Below are 17066 nucleotides of genomic sequence, written 5' to 3'. Positions count from 1 at the left end.
TTTTTAAGTTATGATTAAATTAAGGTCATGATACTGTTTTTTTTTAAGGTCTTTTAAAGATGCATATAAAAGTATGGGTCAAATGGCATGTCTAGAACTTGCATTTAAATACTCGGGCAAAAATAAATGTGTATATGTGTGGGGTATGTATTTTGGGAGGGGGGTATGTATTTTGGGGTGGGCTCGGGTTGGGCCAGAGGCAAATGAAACAAGATTGGCAACATGTTGGTTATTGAAGTGGTTTGGTGGGTACTTTACTGTTCTTTCTACTCTTGTGTATGTTTGAAAATTTTTATAATACAAAGTAAAATAGTAAATATGTTGGTAGTATTATAGTAGTAATGGTAATTAGAAAATTAGGGGGAAAATGTTAAAGGAGCAACCCTCATCTTTTGTCAGAATTACAAGTAGATGGGATGTTGTCAGAGCATGTAACAGAAAAGGTTCTTTAGGTATATCTTTTATTGAAATGTTAGGTTGAGACTGATGAAAAAATCTTTCAATGGCTCTCCAGCAGCCTTTATTTAGAAAGCTTTAGATTTACTCCAGAGGTCTCCTGTCAGATGAACTTAATTGTATTTTTGCTTTAGATATGGAAAATTGTTAGAAATATGTGAAGGCTCAGCTTTTACGGTTGACCCTTGAACAACATGGGTTTGAACTGCTCGGGTCCAAATACTGCATTATTTTCAGTAGTGAATACTACAGTATTGCATGTGCCTCAGGTACAGAGGAACTGAATATTCAGAGGGCTGACTGTAAGTTATACTTGGATTTTCAACTGTGTGGAGGGTGAGTGCCCCAGACCCCGCATTGTGTAAGGGTCAACTGTATATCCTGTTCTCAATAATCAGGTGACTGATGGTTGACTGGAGGTGATACTGTTGGTCAGAGGGAGAATATAAGTATACAGATAACTCAGAATTAGCAATGAAATTAAACTAGTCATGTGGGTAGAGAATAGATTTAAAATATTTCGGTGAATAATACTAGTACCATATTTGGTTTTGAATTTGCTAACACCTCATTCTTATATGCTCATTTATTCTCTTCCCTTCTATTGCTCTCTTCTGTCAAATTAACTAACAACATTGTTGCTGGGTGTCTCAAATTCCAATTTACAGAGTTTATTGTCTAACTAGTTCATGAGTTTTTATCATTTTGGCACACCCTGTGCCATTATTTTTATTTGGTTAGCATACTAGTGGACATACCAGAAGACAGAATTGTCTTTCAAGCCCAAAACAGGCAAAACAAAGGTTTCATTCACAATTACCCAGATATTGGTGTTGATATTCCTTGTGTGTGTTGCTCATTGAACCAATTCCTAGTCTTTATAAGAGGACTTTCTTATGAGTTTGCTTCTTTGTTTTATTTCACTTGAACAACTTTAGATGGGCATAATCCTCCTCTACACACACACACGCACACACAATTTCCCTTTTCCATAGTGTAATGAAAGTTATTTACGTTCTTCTCTTTGTCTTCTATTCCTCTGCTCAGACAGTTCTCAGTGATTTTCAAAGTCTTGTTGTAAGTTGTAGATTACAAGTTATCATGGGAATTCACACTTAATAATTACTATCCTACATCCTACAAGGCAGCGAAAGGTGTTCCCTAGTGTGATAGACTGTTTTCCTAGGCTCTGCTGTGTGATACCACCAAAACTGTATCTCATAGTTACCAAGGTGCATATTTTTGACATCTTTAAAATCTAGAGGTGTCTTAACAGTTTCTGATGATCAGGTGGCAGCTGTAATGTATTGTTGTTGCCTGCACTTGTACAACCCTGATGTTATTATTCCCATGGCATGACTGGTTAACTCCCCTTCATCGGTTTTTCTGTCAACAAATGACTTGAGAACATTTCGAGGAAGGTTCGTGAATCCTGGCTGTTATTTGAAATTTTTGTTCTCTTGATATCCAGGGTGTGTCAACATTAACACTTGCAGTTAGTCTAAGGGTGTCAGTGACTTGTAAGGAAATCTGAGAGATATTTGTGGAGTAGAATATAATTTTAAGAAGTATTTTTATCTCGAGCTCTTGGTGGCATATAGGAGAGTATCATGTGGAAAACATGCATTGATGACAGTGAAAAAAATGATTCAAAAGATTCTTCTGTATATCCTAAAGGAATATGTTAGCCAGTTCATTTTGCTTATGTTTTCTTGATATGTATGCAGGAAAAAAAGTACATTAGGTTGTATCATTAACTTACTGTTTTTTCCTTCTCAGTGGTACATAAATTGCATCATTGGCATCTTAGATTCAATGAAATATGGTGTGTGCTTTTCAATACGTAGATGTTTTCGCAGTTAAGAAATTTTAATTTTCTAAAAACTATATTGGTTTTGAAAATCAGAAACTGAAAAGTCCTGTGGTAATTGAGAATTGGATGTACTGTGAAATCAAAAGTGAGACTGTTTACTATTTAAAACAAATACTTAATGACTAGAAAAAATAGAAAAATATATAAGTAGCGATTTTATTATAGCCATCAAGCTAATTCAATGCCAAATGAAATATTGGTTATTCTTTTTTGTTAACGTGACCTGGTTTTAAAGATGGCAATCTCTGTTCTACTCGGAGAGAAGACAGTGGAGAGCTTTTATATCACTCAGAAGATTTTAATAATTCCTTTGAAATTCACTGATTTGCTTTTTTTTTTAATTTCCAGAGTTCGTTTTCCCTCTCTCACCCCTAGTATTTGAATGAATGAGAGCTCCTAAGATGAATCAGTGTAAAGAGGTGCAACTTTATTGTTTAAAAAAAGGAAAAAAAATCATAGTCAATATGGCAAGATCTCAGCATCTTTATTTTTTTATTTATTTTTTTTTTAAAGGAAAGAACTTTTATTAATTAATTTATTTTTGCTGTGTTGGGTCTTTGTTTCTGTGCGAGGGCTTTTCTCTAGTTGTGGCAAGCGGGGGTCACTCTTCATCACGGTGCGTGGGCCTCTCACTATCGCGGCCTCTCTTGTTGCAGAGCACAGGCTCCAGACGCGCAGGCTCAGGAGTTGTGGCTCACGGGCCCAGTTGCTCCGTGGCATGTGGGATCTTCCCAGACCAGGGCTCGAACCCGTGTCCCCTGCATTAGCAGGCAGATTCTCAACCACTGCGCCACCAGGGAAGCCCAGCATCTTTAATTTTAATGGAACATGGATTTTTTTGTATTTTTCTGTATTTGTGAAATATTTTGTAACATTTTTAAAAGGTCATTTTCCTCTTTTGGATTGGTGACCTTAGGGTGAGGACTATGTGATTTCCAGGATAAAATAAAAGTAATTAAGTGTGACTGAAATTAGGCAAGATACTGTACTCGTCTTGGAGAAAATGTTTGCTCCTCTACAGAGAATTTTAAATTATTTTTCTTTCTTGGTTATAGGGCTATGCACCACCACCTAAAAATGGGATTGAACAGAAGCGCCCTGGACGCCCTTTGAATATTACATCTTTAGTTAGATTATCCTCAGCTGTGCCAAACCAGATTTCCATTTCTTGGGCATCAGAAATTGGGAAGGTAAAGATTATTTTCTCTGGGTAGCATGAAAGTGTTCCCACTAGGTGTTGATTTACTTTGTTTTTTCTTAGGCTACTAGCTCCAGCTCATTCAGTTTTCTGTTTGTAACCCCAAAAAGCAGTAATTTTCAGTTCAGGGTAGAGATGTAGAGATTTTCAAGGTTAAAACTTTAAGGTTTCCTGAGTATCATCTCTTTATTTTCTTAGAAAGGAAATAAGTATCATTACAGTATTTCTTAAGTTAATGGTTAATCACAATTGTGTTTATGTGTGTTTAAGTAGTATTTTAAGAAACTGGGAATTTGGGGTAATGTTATATATTTTTGAAGAGGAACAAAGAAAGCTTTCTCAGGCTTTGAAGAAGATTAACATTTGGTTAAATGTACTCATGTTGTGATTAGAAATAATCTGTTCCAGCCTTTATATGAACAGATAACATGTGGGCATCCATATGAAAATATTTACTTAGATTTATATTATTTCCTCTGTATTTTTAGGTTGATGAACCTGGGTTTCTGCTGATGCTTAGTCTCAAAATGCGTTTTGTCAATTATGAGATACTGATTAATACAACAAGGGATTTCCGTTTTAGAACTGCTTGTTTGTATAACTGAAATAATAGAATGGCAAGAGATTTCAGTTAACTTCTGAACATCAGCTTTAATGTTGCTGTTTCATAGAAATAAAGGATAGTATTCCTATTTGTGGATGGAGAAGTTGAGTCATGTTTGTAGCCAGAATTATTTGGTTTTATCACCAAGGTAATTGCAGAGCTGGATATAAAGAATATTTTTGTATTGACTGTACAGACATTAGGATCTCTTTAATGATTGTTCTCTTGAGCTCTCATTTCTGAATTTTTACTCTAACTTTTTTATCATAAGACACTGATCCCTAATATTTTTTATTTGTGTGAACTGAATGTACAGTGGTAAAGCACTGGATAAGGATTTGGGAAATCTTGGCTTAGTTCCAAGTCGGCAAATTGTTTGATTTTGGCCAAATTGCTTAATTCCCTGAGGCCTGCTTATTATAAAGAATAAATAAAATCTCGAGAATGGGTGTTATATGCAAATATAAGGGACATTGTTAACTGAACAAGTATTAATGCTTTAAAGCTTAGTGAGAGGAATTTGAACAGAAGAGTAGTATATCTTTTTGAAATGATTATGAATTTACAGATTTTTTGAGTAAAAGATTGCAGACATTGAAGGCCTGACAGGTGTGGGGTTTTTTTTGCCACATAATGGGAATAATATTCTTTCCTTGTAATTATAATGATTAATTGACTTAAATTTTCACACTATAGTGGGTATTCAGAAATTTGAAAGGACTGTTACAGGACATTAAAAATGATATTTAAAGTATTTGGTTTGGCAACTATTAAAAGTATTTTGTTTATTATAGAATTGATTGAATGAATGAATGTAATGAAATGGTAAAGTAGGTTTTTAGCATTTAGGTAAAATTGTATATCATCTCTTCATAGCTTTATAAATAGCTAATGAAAGTTCCTTTGTGCCAGATCTAAGAGAGTATGGGATTGGATGCTATTATTTTCTGGCCTTGTCTTTTTGATTTTTATAGTTTCTTCATGTGTCTTATATACTGTAGTAGCTTCCCCTTCCCTAGTAAAATGCCCGTTTGGGAACAGGAATTAATTGTCAAATTTTTTTCTCAAAAGAAAGCTGATTTTGGGTTCATATGAGTGATTTGCCTAAGGCCATGTAGCAAGTGTCTGCCAGAATTAGAACTGTGGAACTCTGGATGTGAAGTGTTAATTTAGACCACAGGTGTTTGAACTTTGTTTCTGCAGTGGAACGTATTTTTCAATGAATATATTATGAGAGCCCCATTGCTCTCATAATATATTCATTGAAAAACAGAAAATTCTAGTTAGAAGTGGGCATGGGAGAATGCATTCTCATTTATACCATGGTGGCCCCTAAAGTACCAGTTTTGCTAAGTTAGAAACACAGTTTGAAAACCACTGATCTGAGCCATTTTATCTTTCACATAGATGTTTTAAAGTTATAAGTGATTGAGAAATATCTCAGTCACTGAGATGATGAAGCGTTCATCTTCCCTAAAGTAGCTGAGTTGATTTTGTTCCCTTCCCAGTCATTGACCATCCTGTGGAAGTTATTTTGAATGTTATTTTTAGAAACCAGAGCTTCTTAGACAAGTGTTTTATGTAAATAGACTATTATCTCTCATCTTTAATACAGATTATCTTTCTTTGTAGAATTACTCCATGTCTGTATATCTTGTACGACAGCTCACATCAGCCATGTTATTACAGAGATTAAAAATGAAAGGTATTAGAAACCCTGATCATTCCAGAGCACTAAGTAAGTAATGTTTGTAAGACTGAGCATATGAGATGCTTTAAATGGAAATTTAAAAAGCTTCACATATACCTCCGTACAGGAACAATTTGGGAACAATTATTAGAAACCTAAAATGAATTATGAATTAAAAACACTCTAAGGGGCTTCCCTGGTGGCGCAGTGGTTGAGAGTCCGCCTGCCGATGCAGGGGACACGGGTTCGTGCCCTGGTCTGGGAGGATCCCACATGCCGTGGAGCGGCTGGGCCCGTGAGCCATGGCCGCTGAGCCTGCGCGTCTGGAGCCTGTGCTCCGCAAGGGGAGAGGCCACAACAGTGAGAGGCCCGCGTACCGCAAAAAAAAAAAAAAAAAAAAAAACACTCTAAGAATGGAGCCCCATGAATTGAAAAGCCCTTCTCTTAGAAACCACTCCCAAGAGGATTAATTTTAAATCTCAACTAATCTGATTTTTCACCCTTCCATAAGAAGTTATTTAGGTAAATGTCAGGTTGATGGCAGTTTTGATGCCTACGTTGACCTGAGAATAGGAATGCAAGTCTTCAAAACCTGCGGTGTGTAGTGTGATGTACATTTAAAAACTTCTAACTAAAAAAGGTCTTTTTGCAAAAGGAATGTTGATATCCATCAACAATAATATTTGCCTTCTGAGATGTTTTATTTTGTACTTTGCTTTCATACTGTATAATAATAGGTAGAGAAAAAAATGTCTTAACCCAAAGTGTAAATAATTCAGTTCAGTAATTGAAGTTAATGGAGCAGGACATTTTTTTGGGGGAAAGAGAATGTTTTTCTCCCAGTTACCTCCCATATCACTGAATGAACCAGAAAGGAGGAGAGGATCTCTAGGTTGAAAAGGGAACCAAGTAGGGGTGAAATGGTATTTTGTTTCTTATACTCAAGCCATTTCTCATGTCAGACAGTACAGTATTGATCTTCCTGCCTAGAGCTGAAAGCCGTGGAAGCTCTTCCATAGTTTTTTTTTTTACCCCACTCAGGTTCCACTGTCTCTACTTCCAGTCCTGTTCTCCCTATCGTGGTGTTGAGAATTAGGCGTCTGAAGGTGGTGTATGTCTTCATTAGCTTGTATAGACAATAACTTGTATACATTACGTGATGATTAAGATCACAGACATTCCCACATCCATAGTAGTTTTCAGTAGTTAAAGGAAGTATAAGAATATTTTACCTTTTCTGTTTACAGATTTAACAATTGTTGGAAATTACCAGTACTCCCAAATTAAAACAGTCATGAATGTGTTTTAGAAAAGCATTGAAGCTCAGAGGATAGCTGCCTTCCAAGTTTCTTTCCTAGTTGTTGTATTGTTCTTAAGTCTTAAACAGCTTTCTGCTTTGAAACTCTTCCTCACCTGCAATTTTACTTTTAAAAAGAAATTTTAAAAATTCAATTAAACGTGTCATCTAGAGTTTGTAAGTTTGTAATTCTTTAACCTAATAACTGGAAGTATGGTTAATACTTAACATTTTGTTTTGTTTTTGTAGTTTCTTGATCTATTTGAAGTGTTTGGGAGACTATATAAGATGATATATATATTTCTATAATTCTGTTCATATGTCACAATTAATTTTTTAAACTGTGTTTTTATTATTGATTTTCCCTCCTAAAGTTAAAGAAAAACTTACTGCGGATCCTGATAGTGAAATTGCTACCACTAGCCTTCGGGTGTCCTTGATGTGCCCTGTAAGTAAAGCAACAAAACATTCTGGGGCATCTTACTTTTTATAAGTTACTAATTTTCCTATAAAAGTAAGTATGTGAATGAATGGTATATTATAGAATTTTGAACTTTTTTCATTTTCCCATTCCAGGATCTTCATGGTTAAGCATTATAATTCCAAAGAATGCAAACGTTCTTCAGGCAGTGACTAAGCAAGAAGAGATGTAAAGGGATATGGCATCAAAGAGGGAAGAGAGTTTTAGGTTCAGAATAATCTGTCACTGTTAATTATCGATAATCCACAGCTAATACTGAACATATCTAGAGAGTTGACTGCTTTTATCAGAATATAAACGGTATTGAAAAATAGCAGTAAAGTTATTAGGACCTAATAACTGCTAATTGATAGGCAAGATCAGGAATAGTGGATGAAGGCTTCTATAAAATCACTACTCTTGGAGGGGACCCTTTCCAGATGAGAGGAACTTTATGAGAAAAGTATGGAATTAGGAATTTATAATATAGTTGCCGGGGGGAGGCATTTGGTGACCAGCTACCATTGTGAGAAACATACAGTTTTTTAAATGGAAAGAGAATTGTCAGAGAAGGGAATAATTTGTTGAGTTCCTATTATGTGCTCCTTATATTGTCTTATTAGCAAGCCTGTATGGAATTGTTCCCATTTTGCAGATGAGGAACGTGAGACTGAAAGGAGTTGGCTAACCCAAATCACACAGTTAGTTTGTAGTAGAACAAGGATTTAAATTTTGATCTTCTGACATTATTCCAGTTCTCCTATAAGACAATGTACCATATTGCCACATGGGGCCAAAAATATAAATATCCTGATGATAAGTCTACCTCTCTATTTGGGAAAGCAGATATCTTTCTTTCTAAAGCTTTATTATCTATTATCATTAACTTTAACTTACCTTTATTGGAAAGGGATAGACTTAACATGAAATTGGGATTGCTTCGAAATCGGAAACGTGTGTTTATGAAACACAGAGAAGGTCTGCAGGAGGACATTAATGCCCTGAGGTGGTGGCAGGGGCCCTATAGGGGCTTGGGACCTCCTCTACTCACAAGCTGGTCATGAGTTCATTTGAGTTCATTTCTTCACAGAACCTTCTCATGTTAAGATTGATATTAAACTGGAACACATGAAATTGCCATTTTGTTGGTCAAAAACAGTTTGGATATTGGAAGTTTCTTATGATTTAACTCTAGTATATTCAGCAAATGTTCATTGCCAGCTGTATTCTAAGCACAACCACTATTTGGGAAGGGAACTCACGTCACCTTTTTGTTTTAGTATGTCAAACTATTCTATCAGGAAGAAAGCGCTTCTACACAATTTACCTAAGGAGTTGTACAGTTTGCACAGTTCCATTTTCTGTAAGTCTTACTGTCTTGGAACTGGTCTTTAAATTTTTTTCCACTTTTTCCTTCAAACACTGTGCTGTACCCCAATGAAAAGTAGCCCCCACTCACCACTACTAGGGAGAAGCCTGCATGTAGCAACGGAGACCCAACGCAGCCAAAAATAAATAAATTAAACAAATAAATTTAAAAAAACAAAAACAAAAACACTGTGCTGTTCTACATGACAACAACCAAAACAAAACAATAACCGAACTATTGGATTCTTGGACATTCAAAATAGTGAAAGTGGTATATTGGCATGGTTAGGATTTCTTCTATATAAGAATAGGGAATAGTTCCTTTCACATGTGTCAATTTTAATAAAACTGACAGTTTTAAGAAAATTAACATTTCAATTATTTGAAGAAATGAAGTAACAAGATTCTGTTTTAAGTTCATTAAATGTTTTCTTTCTCTGCTTACAAGTGAAAACAGATCTGTTTCTGAGACTATCTTTTGAGCTTTCCTCAGTATTCATCCTACCTGATTTTTTCAGAGCACTTTCTAAGAAAAGAGTGAATGGTACTCTTCCGACTATACTAGTGTTAACCTAACGTTGGGTTGCTAACTATAGGATGTGATCTATGTTATCAGAAAACCAAACAGGTGTTTTGATCAAATTTAACAGATAGATGACAGAAGTTAGATGATGAAAGTAGTTTTAGAGGTAGAGATAATACTAGTATCAGTTGAAGATAGCAGAATGGAGGGGGTATAGCCAGCTGACTGTGGAAATAACACAGGATCTGGGGTGGTGATGAGAAATGGTGAAGTAAAAAGGATCATAGGCGTTTGGAAGGATAAGTGGTGAACCATGGGTCAATTAGGCAAAAATGAGAGAAAATGATAGCTTAAGGTTGTGGGAGAAATGTTCTATTTCACAATATGGTTTGTAAAGTGATTTGAAGTAGACATGAATCTGGATAGTGAGAGCACGGTTCAAAACCTCTGTCCTTAGGACCTAAGGAAGGTAATTTTACAACACCTGTTAAAGAGAGATCTGATTGAGTGTATAATTAAATTTTTGAACACAGTATCTGAATTTTACATAGGAGTTCCATCTTAGTGATATTAGCTAGTGATTTTTGGACTGTCCTGCAGAGGTGGGCTAGGTGGGTGCCCCAGTATAGAAAAGAAAAATAGGTTTGATTTTATGTCTTGTTTGATTCTGACTCAAGTTTTTTTTTAAAAAGGTACCGCTTCTACAAATAGTTTGGAACCACTGATTTGAGCCATTTTTGCTTATACCTACTCTTTCTTTAGACAGATACTAATTAGTCTATAATGAAGTAAAAATCAATTTAAATACTACCTGCTTAATATTTGATTAATAAAAAAGCTGCATTACAGTGTTAGATACCATTTTATTCATAAAATCAATACATTTCAAAACAGTGCCGTCATCTGACTAAATAGAATTCAGCACATTCAAATCTTTGTTTATTAACATTCCATAATCAGTATTAGGAAATCGGTCAGATTTTGCCAGTTAGTAATAAATGCTTTTTTAACTTGGGAAATGTTCATTAGCTCTTGTAAGACACTAGAGTAGCATTAAATTTAGGATCAGCAACTTTTGTAGTCCTGAATGTTTTTGTTTCTTTATGCTATGGAAATTCTAAAGCAGTTACAGGAGAGATGAGAATGGCGTAGAAGAGGAAGAAAAAGAAAAAAGCAGCAGATTGCAAATTGTGGCCCAAGGGTACCTGGGGATCCCTGAGACTCTTTGAAGAGGTCCAGAAAGTCAAAACTATTTTTATAATAATACTAGGACACAGTTTGTCCCTTTCTTGCTCTCATTCTCTCATGAGTAGACAGTGATATTTGATAGGGGTTACCTGACAGGGGCTGCTGTCGTTGCTCTGATGGCTGATGGAATCTGTACTTGTGTATTCTTGTGTTTTAAAAATGTCTCTTAATTTCTAATACAATAAATATTGGTAAATACAACTTACATACATATAAGCTCTTGGAGGTTCTCAATTTTGAAGAGTGTAAAGAGATTCTGAAGCCAAAAGTTTGAGAACGGGTTGCCTAAAAAAACCATAGTAGGTTGAGTTAGATAGAGCATTATTTTAAAGAAACAAATCCAAAAAATTGACAAATAATACCTACTTTATTATACAGTTGTTCAAATAAACAAAAGAGAAAATTTTAAATTACTAAAACCTATTCAGAAGTAACATTTTAAATAATATGATATCTTTCTTTCTAGATTTAACTCTGTTTATAATCATGTGTATGTTTATTGGAAAAAAACTGTATTGTGCTATATATACTGTTCAGTGGTTTACTGTTTTTAAATTAATGGTATATCTTAAATATATTAATATGTCTAGATCTAATTTTAACCACTCTAGGTATTTTGTTGAATTGGTATGGTACAGCTTATTTTTTTTCAACCGTTTTTAGTGATTATTTGGGTTGTTTCCAAACATGGATTATGTAAAAAAACAATGATGGAAAATTCTAAATAAAACACTAGCCAGTAGAATCCAGTACTCTTTTTCAAGGATAATATGTGATAACAAAGGGATGCCTCTTAGGAATGCAAGTATAGTTTTATATTAGAAAATCTGTTGAAATTATCTATAATAATAATTGGAAAAGAAAAAATAATCCTCTGATCATCTCATTAGGTGCTAAATAGATATTTAGTTAACATCCATTCCTATAGAACAAAAACTCTTAGCAAAGTAGGAAAAGGTAGATAAGTAAAACCAAAAACTACCACCATGTATAATGTAAAACTAGGAATGTCTTTATGAAAGTGAAAAACATTTGGATTTGTGTTATAGCTCTAGCAACTGCATCTTAGTGATTGTATTGTTTTTAGCCTCTTGTAGCCTCAGCATCTTCATTTCAGAAGTAGAAATATAGATACTAGTCATTTTGGAGTCATGGGGTTATTATGAGAATTATATGAAATTTACATAAAAGTCTTTAGCATGCTGTAAGGTTCTACATTACTTAAGGGATAATTCGTTATTAAAGGAAGGGAAAATATAGAGGCAAATATCATAGAAGAGAAATTGCCTCACATTCTTTTCTCACTTTTTTTCCACCTTAAATAGTTAAATTGTGCTACTTACTTGCATGAATCACTATAACTTCCAAAATCTCTTTTAGAATCCTAGACACTTAGAGGTACTATGGACTCTGGAGTTAGAGCATCTGTGTTCAAATATTGACTCTGCCACTTTCTAACTTTGTAATGTTAGTCAATTTAGTTAGCTTCTTTTTGCCTATTTCCTCATTATAAAATGGGGATGATAATATATATCAACTGTTTAGTGTAGTTGTTAGGTTAAAATGTAAAGTGTCACGAAGATTAATGTAAAGTATTCAACGTGATACCTTACATGTAGGTACAACTGTATAAGCATTAGTTACTGCTATAATGATGAGTTGGATAATTATTTTCTTTTTAAATTATAAAATAACCAAATGTTCATTTTAGCAGAAAGAAACTACAGATAAACCAAAAGAAAAAAAAACAGGAACATTCTAAAACTCCTACCCCTCAGGCAGAGTTAGCAGTGTTATAGTTTAGCTGTGACTTCTTCTAGACTTTATAGTGCAAATAAAGAAGTCTTTCCTTCTTGCTTTTCTTTCTCTTTGCCCCGTACCCACTCTCTCCATTCATTCTACCATCTGGCTGACAAATACTGAGCATAGGCTGCGTGCTTGGTACTGTGCTGTGACACTTGGATTACACTGGTGAACAGTGACATAGACCTTGTGGGGCTTAGAGTGTAGTGGGAGAAACAGATTTTCTATCAGAATAAGAGAGCTGGTTATAAACTGAGATCTCTTCTATAAAGGGAGTATACAGGGAGATTCAAAAGCCTCTACAGAAAAACTTGATCTGATCTAATCTGGATGCTATATATGTCTTGATGTTGGTATTCCTCTACCAGTTGGAATAAGAATTGAACAGAGTACTAGGTTATATGAATATATTGAAACATCAACATATGCGCTTATACAAAAGTGAAGAAAAGTATATAAAAATGTATTTGCAATTCATTATCACATACATGAGGCTGATTAATACAGGTAACCAAAGATAAATAACCAAGTGGAAAATGAGAAAAGATTATGAATAGACAGTTCTTGGAAACACAAATGACCCTTAGAAGTAAAAAAATAAAAATAAAAAAACCCAGCAGCAGCAGTTCAACTTCACTTATAATAAGAGAAGTGTATTCCAAAACTACAATGGGGTACTTTTCACCTATCAGATTGGCAGAGGTCAAAGGATTCAATAGTGCTATATTGACAAGGTCTAGGGGAACCAAGCACATTAATACATGTATATGCGTAAATCAGTAGGTAACCTCTGTGGAAGATAGTTTGTCATTGTGACAAAAATCACACATACACTTTTTCTTTGACTCAAAAAGTTTGCTTTTAGGAATTTATCCCATAGCTATTTATTGCAGCATTATTTGTAGTGATGAGATTGGAGACAGTTTAAATGTAAGTACAGAATTGTGTGAATTTCATGCCACCATATCTGGGAAAATGTTTTTTAAAATACACATTTGATTATGCATAGAACATCTGTGAAAGGACATGCAAGAGATGGATAACAGTGGTTCTCTCTAAACGGGGGAAGAGATGAGAAAGAGACATGTTTTCATTGTATATATATCTTTTCCTACCTGTGAATTTACAAGTTTTACCTACTTTCAAAAAGTGAGATAGTCTTTTAAATAAAAATTATAGGTCCTTTAGTGAATACAAATAAAATATATAGCAATCTTGATGGAAATAAATTCTGGTTTTAGTTTCTTTTTCATTTTGTTAGTCTCGTATGACTTCTTCACATTTTTATGACTTTTGAGGCTTTGTTCTCTTTTCTGAAATGATTTCCCATGTTGTCTTCCCTGTACTATAGTTAGGAAAAATGAGGCTGACAATCCCATGCCGTGCAGTGACTTGTACACATCTACAGTGCTTTGACGCTGCCCTTTATCTGCAAATGAATGAGAAGAAGCCCACCTGGATTTGTCCTGTGTGTGACAAAAAAGCTGCCTATGAAAGTCTAATTTTAGACGGGTAAGTATATCCCAACATAATACTTAATTATACTTAATCTTATTTCTAAATTGTAGTTAGTGGCCCTTTTATCTTTATAATATTATTTGTGTTGGGGACAAGAGGGTGAGTAGTTTCCTTTTCTTTTTGCTTTTCATGATCATATTTCATTGTCCATAGGAAAGGGTAAAATCCACTTAGTGATGTCATTTTGCTTACCTAGAACTTCTTGAAGAGCAACCAGGTCTGTGTAAAACCACAGAGCAAGTGATAGGGTAGATAGAGTTGTGTTACGCAGCTGTTAAGTTTAAAACTAGAATTCACTTCCAGGTTTTTCTGACTCTGGAGCCCAAACTTTTAAGCATTATCTTTCATGTCATATTGTGTATGTCAGAATTAAGGAAAATGATATAAACTAATTATTGGTAAATGAGGTACCCTTCTTTTCCTGTAACACTGTTTTAAAAAAATTGCATATATCATCCATGCACCCCTATTAACATTTAGGAAATACAGTTAATGAAAAGATTAAAATAAAATCATCAACATCCCACCCTATGGTGATGATTTTGTTATTGATGTATTAAAAAGATTGAAATCACTCTTTGCATAATGATGTGTATATACATCATGATTTTCACTCTATAGAGTGAAAAATATCCTAGATCTTTAAAGATACTTCGGCATTTTTTCAGTTTGAAAAGAGTATTACTGTAGAGAGGAATGAGACAATGAAGTGATGGGACTTTTTTCTCTGTAAACTTTTACTTTTTAACTTACTTTGAAATAATTTCAAATTTAGCCAGAAGTTGCATAGTAGCATAATGTGTTAGTTGTTAACGTTCTGCCATATTTGTTTTGTCACATTCCCTCTTAATGTGTAGGTATTTTTGGTGTGTGCATGTGTGTATATAGAGAGAAAGAGATAACTGTTTTCAGAAACCTTTTGAACCATTTGAGAATTAAGTTGCATATGTCATGTCCCTTTGCCCATTAATATTTTAGGGTGTGTTTCCTAAATACTTGATGTTCCATTGTGGGTACACTACTAATCATTTAAGCGTTTTGTTTGTTTGTTTGTTTTCTTTCCTATTGGGTTGGCCAAAAAGTTCCGTAAGATCTTACGGAAAAACCCAAACAAACTTTTTGGCCAACCCAATATTATTGCCTACGTGGTTGCCACTCTTTCTATTTTACCTTGTGATATGAACATTTTTGAAGCTTTTGTTTGCTCGTTTATGTCTATGGGTTTTCCCTTAAGCTCTCAGAAATTGAAATGCTGAATAAAGAGAATATATAATTTTAAGACTTTTACTATTTATTACCAAGATGCCTCCCAGGAGGAGTAAACGATTTTACTCGCCTAGTTGTCGTTTCACTCTCCTGCCAGTAGTGTATTGGAAGCCCACTTCTCAGTCTTCTTACCAAGCTTATCATATTAAATCTTATTTTAAAAATGCCTTTACTAGTTTCCTAGTTGAAAAGATATCTTATTGTTTTGACTTTTATTTATTGTAAGAATTATCAGTTATCAATAATTATCAATTATTATCTTCATCCATATATTGGTTGTTATAATACTTTGTATGAATTGCCTCTTAATGTTTTTTTTCCTGTGTGGTTCATCTTTTTCTTACTGACTTATAAATGCTCATTATATAGTGAGGATATTATTTTCTCTTACACATGCTAAATATATTTTCCCAGTTTGCCTTCTGATTGTATTGTGACATTTTTCTCATTCAGAAACTTTAAATTTTTATTCCATCAAGTCTGTCTCTTCATTTTGGTTTTCTGTCTTCAATGTGTTTTAGAAAGTCCCAGAGATTTTATATGAGCATTCACTTGTTTTTTTGTCAGGTACTTTTAAGATTTCGGGTTTTTTTCCCCTTCCATTCATGCAGTTCTTTATTCCATCATGCATTCCTTCATGAATTCATTCAATATAATACTTATTAAATACTGGCTGTTGTGTCAGATACTAGATCTAAAATGGTAAACAGAGCACTTCCAGAGTGGGAGACAGTGAAGAACTGCATATTGTGTTAAGCTCTATGAAGCTAAAGAATGGAACTACGTGAAAAAATTGGGGATGGGGAGAAACTTCAGGGTAGCGAATAGGTGATCCCACTACTCCACCCTTCCACCTGAAGGTTGGTCAGTAATCTCACCAACACTTAATGAATAATTTCTCCCATGGGCTTAAGACACTGCCTCCATCATTTAAACCATTTTTTGTACTCAAGTGTCATTTCTGAACTGGTATTTGTTCCATTGATCAAAGTATTGGCCAGCACAAAACTATTTTAATTATTGGATTTCTGTTATTTATTAATATCTCTTAGGCCATATGTTTCAGCATTTTCTTGACTGTTTTTACAGTTTGCCATATTCACTTGAATAAAAGCATCCTTAAATTACACAAAGAAATCCTGTTTGGATTTTGATTGGAATTATGTTTTTCATATAATTAGGGAAAATACATATTTAAAGTATTACATATTCTAATGAAGGTAGCATTTTTCCTTATTTGTTTTTATCAGTTTTATCGAGGTATAAGAACTGCCCATATTTAAAGTGTACAATTTGGTACATTTTGACCCAGTATACACCTGTAATATCATTACAATAAGATAATGAATATATCTGTCCTACCTAAAGTTTTCTCATTTATCTTTCTAATCTCTTTCTTTTACTGTATCCTCAGTCAAACACTGATATGCTTTCTGTTTCTACAGGTTGTTTTGGATTTTCTAGAATTTTGTATGAATAGAATCATGAAGAGTCTGCTTCCTTTGTCTAGCTTATTTTTATTCAGTATACTTGCTTTGAGATTTGTCCACGTTGCTGCATGTACCAATAGTTTGTTCATTTTTATTCCTGAATAGCATTCCGTTGTACAGATATCCAACAGTTTATCAATTCACTTGTTTATGTGTTCCTTCTGGTTTTGGGTTCTTGCAAATAGAGCTGCTAAGAACATTCACGTCCAGGTCTTTGTGTGGACTGATGTTTTAATTTATCTGGGGTAAGTACTTATGAGTGGAATACCTGG

General features: G+C 34.2%; 1 protein-coding gene across 4 annotated transcripts in view; it reads left to right on the top strand.

Moving 5' to 3' along the window:
• PIAS2 (protein inhibitor of activated STAT 2) overlaps nucleotides 1-17066 on the top strand; it is a gene marked incomplete at its 5' end in the record, with an annotated part of 61106 nt that overhangs the window by 21760 nt on the left and 22280 nt on the right. For all 4 annotated transcript variants that reach the window (XM_079717818.1, XM_079717819.1, XM_079717821.1 and 1 more), the window contains 4 exons: nucleotides 3385-3519; nucleotides 5764-5869; nucleotides 7493-7566; nucleotides 13872-14032. In XM_079717818.1, coding sequence (XP_079573944.1) covers nucleotides 3385-3519; nucleotides 5764-5869; nucleotides 7493-7566; nucleotides 13872-14032 — 476 coding nt within the window. The remainder of the gene's footprint in view (nucleotides 1-3384; nucleotides 3520-5763; nucleotides 5870-7492; nucleotides 7567-13871; nucleotides 14033-17066) is intronic.

This window comes from Hyperoodon ampullatus (assembly GCF_949752795.1).
Source record: "Hyperoodon ampullatus genome assembly, chromosome: 13".
In the NCBI taxonomy this organism is placed as follows: domain Eukaryota; kingdom Metazoa; phylum Chordata; class Mammalia; order Artiodactyla; family Ziphiidae; genus Hyperoodon; species Hyperoodon ampullatus.
Note: the sequence above shows the minus strand (reverse complement) of the source record. Positions and strands in the feature narration are given on the sequence as shown.